Source organism: Mustelus asterias, chromosome 17 (assembly GCF_964213995.1).
Source record: "Mustelus asterias chromosome 17, sMusAst1.hap1.1, whole genome shotgun sequence".
Classification (NCBI taxonomy): Eukaryota; Metazoa; Chordata; class Chondrichthyes; order Carcharhiniformes; family Triakidae; genus Mustelus; species Mustelus asterias.
Window position 1 is genome coordinate 70,917,772 of NC_135817.1, and position 12,604 is coordinate 70,930,375.

Sequence of the window (12,604 nt, forward strand, 5' to 3'; positions counted from 1 at the left end):
AAATAGCAACTTGCATTTATACAGCCCCTTTAACATAGTTAAACATCTCACGGTGCAGCACAGGAGCAGGTTCAAACAAAATTTGGCACCAAGTCACATAAGAGCAATTACTTGGTCCAAAAGTAGGTTTTAAGGACTGTCTAAAAGGAGGAGACACAGTAAGAAGTTTAACAACACCAGGTTAAAGTCCAACAGGTTTATTTGGTAGCAAAAGCCACACAAGCTTTCGGAGCTGCAAGCCCCTTCTTCAGCACCTGAAGAAGGGGCTTGCAGCTCCGAAGGCTTGTGTGGCTTTTGCTACCAAATAAACCTGTTGGACTTTAACCTGGTGTTGTTAAACTTCTTACTGTGTTCACCCCAGTCCAACGCCGGCATCTCCACATCATAAAAGGAGGAGAGACAGATAGAGAGGCAGTAAGGCTCAGGGATGGAATTACACAGCTTCAGGCCTTGACATGTGCAAGAACAGTCCAGAACTAGAGAAGCTGGAGGGGATGACGGAGAGGCACACTCAGAGAGGGATTTGAAAACAAGGTTGAGAATTTGAAAGTTGAGGCACTGTCAGTCAGGAAGCCTGCATAGCACAGACGGGCAAATGGAACTTGGTCCTGGATAATTACAGGCAAAAAACATCAAAGGGTGGAATTCTCTCACCCTTCCCGCCAGCAGGATTTCTGTCCTGCCGAAGGGTGACACCACCCACCCCCCCTCCCTCCCTCCCCCCAACCCCCCACCCCCTTTCCCTGAGGGTGGGACAAGTGAGACACACAAAACACCCGTAGACATTGGTGGTACCGGAAGATCCCACCAGGGGCCAATGACAAGCTGCCTCTGCCACTGGAAAACACACCCAGGGAGGGGGTGTGAGTCCTGGCCTAGCTGCATTCAATGTGTTGTAAAAGAGCAGACTGTACTGAAGGGTAAGCTATACATCTGCCTTACGTTGAGGCTGCCTCTCACTTGTTTCAGACAGGTGGGCTACACACCCATTTGCAGGTTCGCCTGAAAATGATGTCAAGTGGGCCCTTGGGCATCAAGGGGGTGGCCGCTATGCCTCTTCGATTTTCAATTGGCAGCCTTTTGTTTTTCAGATGAGTGACACATAGTTGAAAATTGCTCCTTGCATGTCCCCAAGAAGCCCGAGGGAATATTCAGTACAAACTAGCAAACAGCCTAAACCATTAGAAGTCTAATAACTTGTTACAATTGATTTTCAGCTTCTCCCACTGTTCAGTTAAGAGCAGAGACTTTGCCTTACCCTCATGAAGGTATACAGCTAATCTGCATCTCACTGGAGTTCTACCCTGAGAACATTCAAGTGTCCTGGTTTCAAGATGGACAGTTGATCACCAATGGCACCAAGAATGGGAGGCTCTGTGCTAACACTGATGGCTCATTCTCCATTATAAGCTTCCTGAATCTTTCTCTATTTGACTGGAATGAAGGCAGGAATTATTCCTGTCAAGTGAACCACTCAACACTGTCTACACCCATCACTGAAAGGATTTCTGCTCCGAATGAAGGTAAAAATGTCAGTTCGTTTTGTTATAAAAATCTTTGGACTCTGCAGACTTGTGGAATTTTAAGTTATGTGATTCCAATTACTTTGGGGTAGGATATACATACGAATGTTGCACTTGTATCATTCTTTCTCCATCCATATCCCCCTTCCATGCCCAAACCTGACCTCGACCCTGGAAAAAAGCTGTTACCTCATTCACTTATAACTGCACTCTCAGAATCCCAACTCTCTAACCTTTGTGGCTCCATTTGCCACAATGTGCCTGCAGCTACTGATCTGCACAACTGCACCTTCACCTTCCATCTTGGATGTCCTGCTTTTTAATAAGACCAGTCCTCTCTCACCATTACTCTCACACATGTGCAATTTGGCCATTAAGATCAAGGTGAACCGATCAGCTCACTCTGCTGCTTCTCTCTCTTCCACAAACCCAATGGGCCAAGTTCCTCCAAAGCTACCCCATTCTCCAGCCCTGAACTCACATCTTCCTCTAGTTTGTCTCCTATCTCCCCATATCTTGTCCTCTATTGACTTTACTTCCATTAAACTGCTGATCACACAACTTCCCCTCCTGCTCCCCCATGTTGGCCAATATTGCTTGTGATCCATTCCCTTTATAAATCTGCCATCACCACCCTCTGCTCAAAGGCCAACCCTTGATTCCACCATTCTTGTAAACTACAGGCCCATCTCCAACCTGCTTTTCCTCTCCAAAGCTCTTGAATGTGTTTCACTTCCCAAATCCATGCTCTGCTTTTCTGGAACATCGTATTTGAATCCTCCCAATCAGTTCGCCTCTCCCTCCTGCCACAGTGCCGAAACGGCAGCTCTAATCAATATAATCAAGGCGACATACTGCGGATGCTGGAATCTGAAGCAACAAGAGAAAATGCTGGAAAATCTCAGCAGGGTCACTCTCAGAATCCCATCTCAGAAGCAGCAGAGTGAGCTGATCGATTCATCTTGATCTTAGCAGGCAAACTGCACATGAGTGAGACAAATGGTGAGGGAGTACTGGTCTTATTATCTACTGGTGGCACGGTGGCACAGTGGTTAGCACTATTGCCTCACAGCACCAGGGACCTGGGTTTGATTCCCAGTTTGGGTCACTGTCTGTGTGGCGTTTGCACATTCTCCCCGTGTCTGCGTGGGTTTCCTCCGGATGCTCCGGTTTCCTCCCACATTCTGAAAGACGTGCTGGTTAGGTGCATTGACTCAAACAGGTGCTGGACTGTGGTGACTAGGGGGGAATTTCACAGTAACTTCATTGCAGTGTTAATGTAAGCCTTACTTGTTACTAATAAATAAACTTTTCTTAAAATTAAAAACCAGGACATCCAAGATGGAGGTGAGTTGCAGTTGTGCAGATCAGTAGCTGCAGGCATATTGTGGCAAATGGAACCATAAAGGTTAGAGAGTTGGGATTTTGAGAGTGCAGTTATAAGTGAATGCGGTAACAGTTTTTTTCCAGGGGTGGATACAGGAGGAGGTCGGGTTTGGGCATGGAAGGGGGATATGGATGGAGAAAGAGTGATACCTGATTCGAAATGTTGGCTCTATTCTCTCTCCACAGATGCTGTCAGACCTGCTGAGATTTTCCAGCATTTTCTATGTTTTTTTTTCAGCTCTTATCAACGTTGTAAGATATTTTCACCAGGGGCCCTGCTCCACCACTGATTCAGCCCCTACCGTGAGTTGATAGGGGGCTGGTGACAACTAAATATGCTTATTTCTGCTCGATGCAATAACTATATTTACCATTCACTTAATCAAAAGCAAACACTTACAATGCCTAATGTCCAACTTACTTGCATGGGAGAGACTGTGTAGTGGTAATGTAATTAAATAAGACATTCAAAGGCCCATATGTCATAGGAGCAGAATTAGGCCATTCAGCCCATCAAGTCTGCTCTACCATTTAATCATGGCTGATAAGTTTCTCAACCCCATTCTCCTGCCTTTCCACAGAACCTTACCAATTAACAATCCATCTATCTGTCTTAAATGCACTCAATGACCTGGCCTCCACAGCCCTCTATGGCCATGAATTCCATAGATTCACCACCCTCTGGCTGAAGAAATTCTTCCTCAACTTGGTTCTAAAGGGTCGTCCCTTTACTCTGAGGCTGTGCCCTCGGATCCTTGTCTCGTCTACTAACAGAAACATCTTTCCCACGTCCACTCTATCCAGGACCCCTGTGTACCACCCAGGCAAGTACACAGGGGACATAGGTTCAAATCCCACCATGGGAGCTGGTGGAATTTACATTCAAACTGATTTTTAAAAATCTGGAATTAAAAGCTATTCTCAATTATACATTCATCCAAAAAACTATCTGGTTCACTCATGTCCTTTAGGGAAGAAAATCTGCCATCCGTACCTGGCCCACATGTGACTCCAGACCCACAGTAAAGTTGACACTTACCTGCTGTCTGAAATGGCAAAGTAAGTGAAGTCCAAGGGCAATGAAAGATGGACAACAATGCTGGCCTTGCCAGTGACACTTGGGTCTCATGGAAGTATAGAGAAAGAAAGAGATAAGAATATTTTAGCCTTCAGCAATAGATGGTGATTGTTCTCTCTGAGACTGCTTCGTTCCAAGCTGCTTGAATCAATTATAGTTCATCACCTTTCTCATTTCCTGTCACAACACTCAGCTTATCTGACCTTTCTTATCACGCTCTGTTGAACCACTCGATAATCGGTTTGCCGTTTCATCTTGTGCCACACTGCTGTCGTGCGGCTGATGTTTATCACGTACACATTGTCCCCAAAGATCACCCATTAACCCTATTGCCCAACCATTTCACTCGGTGCGTTTATAGCAGTGTCCATTTTCCCATCATGCTTAGCAGTATCATTGGCCTGTTGTCTCCTACCATGCTTTGCACTCTCTCCTTTTAGTAGGCGGTCCATCTGCTGAGGCTACATACCATAGTCTACATGTACAGAAAATAAAGAAAAACTATTTCAACAGTCACTCACAGAAATATCACAAAGGTTGCCTTAAAACCACTTACATTGGTGTATAGCAAAAGCCTACATTATTCCATCCCTTTAAATGCTATGCAGCAATTGCATTTAATCATCATTTGCAACACGAGGCTTCATGCTCAGAATCACCAATAGCTTTTACTTGCCTTCACACCTTAGACTTCTGACTGCATTTACACACCTCAGTTAGCAGGTAGATTTTTATTACAAGTTGCACAGATATCAAAACCTGTGAAATCACTCTTATCCAGGGATGGGGGATCCAGGGGTTCAGGCCTCAGTTCCATAATGCCTTCCACCATCGGGTAATCACCTGATTCGATTTCCTCAATGTTTCAGGCAACTTGGTAAAATCTCACAATAGAGCCTTTTGTTTTATCTTTAAGATTGGTGAGGTGTTCTGGTCGTAGGAGAATATCGTACCCAAAATTAGGCGCCTATGCAGTCAGTTCATGACTACTCATTTCATTCCCAATAGTGATGTTAAGATTACAGGACACATTAGTCAGGTACATTTTGAATGCTCCAATGAGTCCTGGCCATTTGGGTACCATGTGTTCCTCATAGCTTATTGGATATGATTGTTTATTTATCACAAAGAGTTGATGCTTGCTCCTATAACATATAACTCTTTATTCTCATATAAGCTGTCCATATGGGAACACTATCCAAGTCTCCTGTTACCTTGGTGCAATTGATAACCCCTGGTGTCAATTCAATTCACACACGGGAATTTCACAATCCAACAAATAATAGGGACAGACCCATGTATTCCTCTTCCACTGACAGCCTCCCAAATCTGGAGCAACCCATGTAGTCCCATCCATCCAGGCTAACCTGGAGGGAGCATGTAAAGATCTCAACTAGAGCTCTGAATGAGGAAAAATTCTCAACCCGGAATAAAGAATGATCTTCTATGGTCTCTGGAATGACTGGGTTAACAACATCAATCAATGATCTCTGCATTAGCCCACTTTTGTCACAGTCCTGTAGGACTGGCATCACTTGGGTTAGTTCCCTCGTTAGGGTATTATTCAACATCTAGGCCGGAATTTTACCATCCCGCTCACCGCGGGAATCGGAGCGGACAAGGGGCAGACCATGGAAAAGTTTGTTGACCTCGGGCGGGATTTTACGGTTTCTGGACGAGCGAGATGGTAAAATCCCACTCTTCATGTCTGAGGCTTGTTTCAGGTGCACAATTTTAACCCAGGAGGGTAAATTCTCCTGCACGATCTTCCTAAGATTGACTCTGGTTTGTTCCATGAGCCAAGAACCATACATCATGCAGATGTCATTCTTACTGCCTGACGAGATACATCTCCCCCTTTCTTGTATATTTCATTGATAATGTGGTCCTGTCACTCATCTTCTTCCACTAGATCACTAACTCTCCTAAGACTATCTCCTCTTCTGTACCCATCTGTTGTTGAGTCTCTGCTATCCCCTGGATAATTTCCTCTAACCCGTAATGTAATCGATGAACTGACATTTCCAAACTCGCAACATCTAGGCTATTCATTATGGACATCCCAGTGTTAAAAATCCTGACCACATCCACAAGGGGATGATTATGGTCAGTGAGCCTGGGTAAGATGCTCTTTTGCAGAGTTGGTGCAGACTCAATGGGCCAAATGGCCTTCATCTGCACTGTAGGGATTTTATGGTTCTATGATGGACTAGTGGCCGGAGGTCTCTTCCTTTATTCTAAGCTCACTCTGGCATACATTCAAGAGCAATACAATTTACTGCTCACTCCCTACCCATGGAGCCCCATTGCTACCATCTTCTTTCCTGAATCACGTTCATTCTCCTGCCACAATTTTGGTTCGAACGTCAGGTCATAGTTCAATATTGGAAAGGTGCTGTTGTACGGCTCACCATTTGTCAGGGTTCAGATCTATTATCTCTCCCCCCAGTCCCTGCTATTTACTCAGGATGGTCCAAAGCCCATGCCACAGCTTTAAGATCCTTGTCCCTTTTTGTAGTTGTACTTTGCAAGCACATACACCTTCTCTGAACATGCTTTTAGAACAAATACGTTGCACAAATCACATGGTGCATGTTACGATGGGCACGAAGGGCAGGGGATAGATCCTCCCGTGGGTTTTGTGAAATATGAATGCCTTTCCTGAGCAAGTGGAGGCGTACCCAATGAGAAGTGGGGGTTAAAACCCATTGCTTCAACCTTGACCGGTAGGGTAGGTCCCCGAGTATGGTTGTAAGCAGTACAGCCGGCTCTTTGTTGTGTTATGATTGAAGGGTTTTTGGAGATGGACGACTGGTTTAGATGGCATTAATACAGTGCAATTTGAACCTTCTTCTTGAACAATGGAAAAATCCCAAACCGCTTGCTTTAACTTCATTTGTTCCGCATTTCAGATTGGGAACATTCGCCACACACACACACACACAAACACAGAGACACACACTCTCACACACACACAAGCACACACACTCACACACACACAAGCACACACTCTCACACACACACACACTCTCTCTCCCACGCAAACTCTCGCACACACACACACACTCTCTCTCACACACACACACACACTCTCACACACAAATTCTCTTACACAAACACACACACGCACACACACACACTCTCTCTCCACACACACACACACACACACTCTCTTTCAAACACACACACATACACACACCAACTGCACGTTGAGGGAATGGAACCCCTTTCTATTCATGAAACGTGCAGAATTCTCCTCAGTGGCCTTGAGGGTGCCGTGGCTGCGGTCTATGGCCCCCAGCACATTTGGCATTCCAGTGATGGCCACCAATTCTGCAGCCCAGGCTTCCTGCTGGGCCTTGCCCACGTCAAATTTGACATACTGGATTGCCCAGGCGTACAGAGCATCCGTGACCTCCCTCACACACTTGTGTATGGACGACTGTGAGATGCCACACAGGTTTCCACTGCCAGCCTGGTAGCAAAAAGTTTAGGGCGGCTGTCATTTTCACAGCCACCGGGAGTGGGTGCCCCCCTATGCCCCTGAGGTGCCAGGTACCACACTGCCTCCGTTTGTAGGCAGAGCCATTGGCGGCACACAATGTCCGACAGCTGCTCGAAGGACATTCGCATCCAGAACTGCCGAGGTCTCCGCTCCCTTCTCCTCCTGCCCCCCCACCCCCCACCCCCCCTCCCCACACCCGTCGACACCCACCCATGGCAATTGTCGGCCATACAAGCCGCACACGCACACCACCCCCTCCCACACATACACACACACATACACAGATACACACACTCACACACACATAGTTGCTTTACAAGCCTGATGGCTGATTTGTGAGTCTTTGAAGAGCTCCCTCCCTCTCTGCTCAAACACTGAGATGCTCCTTGGTTTAAGTTTAGATGGATAATTTTTCATTGTCCACCTAAACTTAAACCAGCTCACGGCTAAGCCTCTGTCACCTTTGACGCTGGTTTCCCGTTATATTGAGGTCGGATGTGCTAGGCCTGTACACCCTTCCCCAGGGTAGTACCTGGTTGTCCTGCTTCCCCTCGTCCTCCTTCTTGGAGCGTATGAAGCGTGCCTCTTCTTCCTGACCTTTTGATTCCCCCAGGCCTCTGGCTGCTCAGAGTGACTGTCTTCTGTGGCCTCTCTGTGTGAGGGTGCCATGTCCATCTTCTATGTTCCTTTGCATGAAGCGCTCTGCACTCTTCTCCAGCACAAAGTTCCTCCTGGCAACTGGGTGCATGAATCAGTAGGGGAAACAATAATTGCCCAGTGAGTCACTGAACTCTTCCTCTGATATGGTGGCCAAGTGCCAGTTTGAAATGCCACTGCCCCAGTAGTGTCGCAAAGAGCACAGGAGGGCACCATTGGTTGAAATGAGTGAATTAGTGTCTGTCCCATTCTGAGACACTCAGCACAATGAGTCACTTTCTGGGAACCCCTGGGCTTTTGACTGCTATCCAAGGTGTGGCTTCAATTGTGTGTTTGCTACCAACGCCTTTCAGTTAAAACTAAAGTGGGAAGAGGAGAATCTATGGACAATTTTTGTCAGGTATATTTTAATGTGCAGTGATATAGGCATGAGTTAGTTGTGTAGAATGGCCATGGTGAAGTGTATAAAATGAATATCTTACTGAAAAAATAGTGAGGGCGATTGTTCCAAAAACATTCAAAGTGTCAAAGTCGCGTCAAACTGGAGTAAATGCCACTGTTTTTTTCAACGGGAATTTCAAAATGAATCTCCCACACTCTGTGCACAGCAGAATGCACCAGTGTGAATCACAGTTAAAATTCAGGGGGCAGGGCCTATTCCCGCAGGAGAGGCTGGCAGCATAGTGCTGAGTGCGCCCCCGCACATGCGCCAATCCGTCAGTGCCGAGTTCGGCACATGCACAGTTGCCCCGCATTGCCAGTCTCCCGCTTGCTGGCCAGTCCCGTGACCTCCACATCGCTGGCCATGCGACCCCTCCACACCCCAACCGCTACCGCTGGCCTCCCGGACATGTCCGGGCCAGCCTCAACCCCTGCCCTCCCCCAGCCCGCCTCGATCTCCCAACCCCCGCAGACCCCAACCCCACCACCCCCCCCGCAGATCCTGACCCCACTCCCCCCACCCCAATTGCTGCCCTCCCTCCCTCTGCCCACGATTCCAAAGTGCAGAGTAGCAGCGGGAACCTCCAACCCCACCGATCTCCCCCCAGAGGCCCCACCCCCATTAGGCCCCACCCCTCTGTCCCCACTCCCTTGCCACTGCCTGGTGCCCGGTGGGCAGTGCCAAGATGCCCCCTGGGCATTGCCATTTAGGCAGTGCCAGGGGGTCAGGCTGGCATTGCCAGGCTGGCAATGCCCAGGGGGCACCCCCTTCATGCATGACCTCCAGGGGGACCTCCATGGCACCCCCCCTCCCTTCACTCCAGTGGGGTTGGGCTGCCATTCCCCCAGGAGTGAGGCTATTGTAAACCCCGCTGGAGTGGAACACTCTTGGTGGGGTGGGGGCAGAATCTAGTAGACCTCAGCCCTGGGCCTGCTAATGAAGTGCTAATTCTAATTTAAATAAATTATACAGCTCCGTGCCAATTTCTGGCACAGAGCTGATGGCGCGGGAAAGCCGGCGGCCAGAGGCTCGCGGAGGCCGTGGCGCCCAGCGAGGAGCCCGTCAAACGGCCTCCACTTAAGTCTCCCAGCTGAGAGAATCGCCCCCATTATGGTTACCAAACAGCCCACATCACCTTCATCATCTTGTCATACAAATTTATTTAACAGTTACACTGTACGCAAAAAATAAGATTGAAGTCTTGAGTGATGCTTTGTGGATTATTTCTCAACACAGATTTCACTCCATGTTCCCAATAACTTTCAACAGGTCCTCCCAGTGATAACCTATTCTGGATATCCCCAACAGTTAGCTGTCTAATTGCATTGATGGTGTTCGTGATCATTGCAGTGTTTTGGGCATGTTTAATTGCAAGTAAGTAGTCTTGATTTTTTACATTTCAATCTACAGTCAGAAAGTCAGAGGGCGGAAATGTATGAGAATTCAGCAGTCCCAGTCAGAAACTGGCTCCACTGGCCAGTTTTCTCTCCAGATCTTGTCTCTTTAACTGCCAAAACAAAGAGTGGCCATGATTTGCACGGTCACTCTGGCGAGGCTGGGACTCTTAGAGCAAGGAAACAGCTCCAGTAAGAGATTGGGCTGCCATTTTGAAAGGGTTAGGGTTAATCTCCCCCCCCCTCCACCCACTGAGGTATCTGTGGCCTTCACCTCCTTCCCATTCCTAACCATCACCAGCATCCCCAACCCCTTCCCCCCTCGACATTGCCCCCCCCCCTTCACCCCCGATCGTCACCAGCATGGCTGCCCCTTCCCCCCCTGCCCCCTACCCCACCTCAATCATGGCTGGCATTGCCGCCCTCCCTCCCCCCCGACCATTGCCAGCAGCACCCCATCCCCCCCACCCCATCACCAGGGACCTGGGTTCGATTCCCGGCTTGGGTCACTGTCTGTGTGGAGTTTGCACATTCTCCTCGTGTCTGCGTGGGTTTCCTCCGGGTGCTCCGGTTTCCTCCCACAGTCCAAAGATGTGCGGGTTAGGTTGATTGGCCATGCTAAAATTGCCCCTTAGTGTCCTGAGATGTGTAGGTTAGAGGAATTAGTGGGTAAATATGTAGGGGTATGGCCTGGGTGGGATTGTGGTCGGTGCAGACTCGATGGGACGAATGGCCTCTTTCTGTACTGTAGGGTTTCTATTCTATAAATAAATCAAATCAAATAAGAATAAATTAATTTATCTGGCTTCCATTTTAAAGCAATCTCTCCACACTGAAGTTGACCGTATTTATGGGCTGTAACCTTTGCTGTTGTTTTGTCTATTGAGCTTCTCTGAGAAATTTCCTGTTTGGCTTGTTGCAGAAAAAATGGTTTCATCGACAAAGGAATCAGCCGTGCCTGACAGTGGCCAAAGTGGGAGAGAGCAACCGAACACTGATGACACCGTCATCTACTCTCTGCTTGGTCCAGAGCTCTCTTATCATATATAAACAGTTTATTCAAAGACTGTAAAGTGCATTATTCAAAATGTTCAAACACTCCTCTACGCCATTTTGGAAATATCTATGGCTATCTTATATTGACGGCTATCTGATATTCCAACAAATAGAAACTCCTGTGAGCACAAAATTGGTTGACATAGCGGTGTCGCCACAGCACGAGGCCTGTCATTGCTTACTGAGTGTGGACCACACAACACCGCCAATGGTACCCTAAGCACCATTGGTGCTGAAAAAGAGCACACACCATGTGGCAGAATGCTGCGAATGGACGCTACCCTGAAATGAAACAGCCTAACCACCCGTCTGACGTCATTCTTTCTCTTCCTGTTTTGCTGCCACATCTGTAACACCAGACGACATGTCATGTGGTCCCATTTCCTCTTCAAGGTGAATCTGGAGGGCTTCCTACCCCACCCGGGGAAACATTGCCTCCCTCCTGGAGTCCACCTCAGTGACCAAAGCTCCCAGTGCAGAATCAATGCCGGTGGTGGAGGGGGGGGGTGGGGGGGGGAGCTCCTGCTTGGCTGCTGCAGTGTTGAAGACTGGTTTTCTCTCTGGTATGAGAACAGGTGGACAGCCTCCTTTTACTAAGCACTGAGTAGCAGTCTGCCCGGGTCATGTTATTGGCTAAGCAGCTCCAGGCAGATTGACTATCAGGGAATCGATGCTGGAGTCACACAGACTGATATAAAATTTCACAGCTGAGGTGATAAACAAAAATTGCATCGTCCCAATGTTGATCTGCATGGCTGCAGACAGGGGTGGCACGACAGCACAATGGTTAGCACTGCTGCTTCACAGTGTCAGGGACCCGGGTTCAATTCCCAGCTTGGGTCACTGTCTGTGTGGAGTTTGCACATTCTCCCCGTTTCTGTGTGGGTTTCCTCCGGGGGCTCCGGTTTCCTCCCACATTCTGAAAGACGTGCTGGTTAGGTGCATTGACCTGCACAGGCACCGGACTGTGGCGACTAGAGGAATTTCGCATTAACTTCATTGCAGTGTTAATGTACATCTTACTTATGACTAACCAACTTTAAAATATTATACTTTATTAAGCTGTGTCACTGCTTTTAGTGATTTGTATTCCGTACCCTCCTCTATCCGATTCAGGCTTCCATTTTTTAAGTAATATGTGACTCCTCATCATTAATACCAAGATAATCCACACTCACCCTGTTGAATTCATTTGCCAATAATATGCTAATTCTGCACGTTTGTTAACGTCTCTTGTAATTTCTTACAGTATTGACTAGAACAGGAGGATTTGTATGACATTAAAGTGAGATAACAAATGCATAAACAAGTCATTGCCTCAATGGTTTGCTTCTCTTTTGGTTTACAACTTTATCACCCTCTCACCACCTTTTACAGATGCTCCATAGAAAGCATTCTTTCTGGTTGTATCACAGCTTGGTGTGGTTCCTGCTCTGCCCAAGACCACAAGAAACTACAAAAGTTCATGAATGAAGCCCAATCCATCACGCAAACCAGCCTCCCATCCATTGACTCTGGCTACACTTCCTGCTGCCTCGGCAAAGCAGCCAGAATAATTACGGA

At 47.6% G+C, this 12,604-nt stretch overlaps 1 protein-coding gene across 1 annotated transcript in view; it reads left to right on the forward strand.

Annotated features, from left to right (window-relative positions):
• LOC144506192 (immunoglobulin kappa light chain-like) overlaps positions 1-12,344 on the forward strand; it is a 74,158-nt gene extending 61,814 nt beyond the window's left edge. Inside the window, exons 4-6 of the mRNA XM_078232047.1 lie at positions 1,218-1,523; positions 9,861-9,965; positions 10,908-12,344. Of these exons, the coding sequence (XP_078088173.1) occupies positions 1,218-1,523; positions 9,861-9,965; positions 10,908-11,035 (539 nt within the window). The 3' untranslated portion in view covers positions 11,036-12,344. The remainder of the gene's footprint in view (positions 1-1,217; positions 1,524-9,860; positions 9,966-10,907) is intronic.
• Positions 12,345-12,604: the final 260 nt, after the last annotated feature.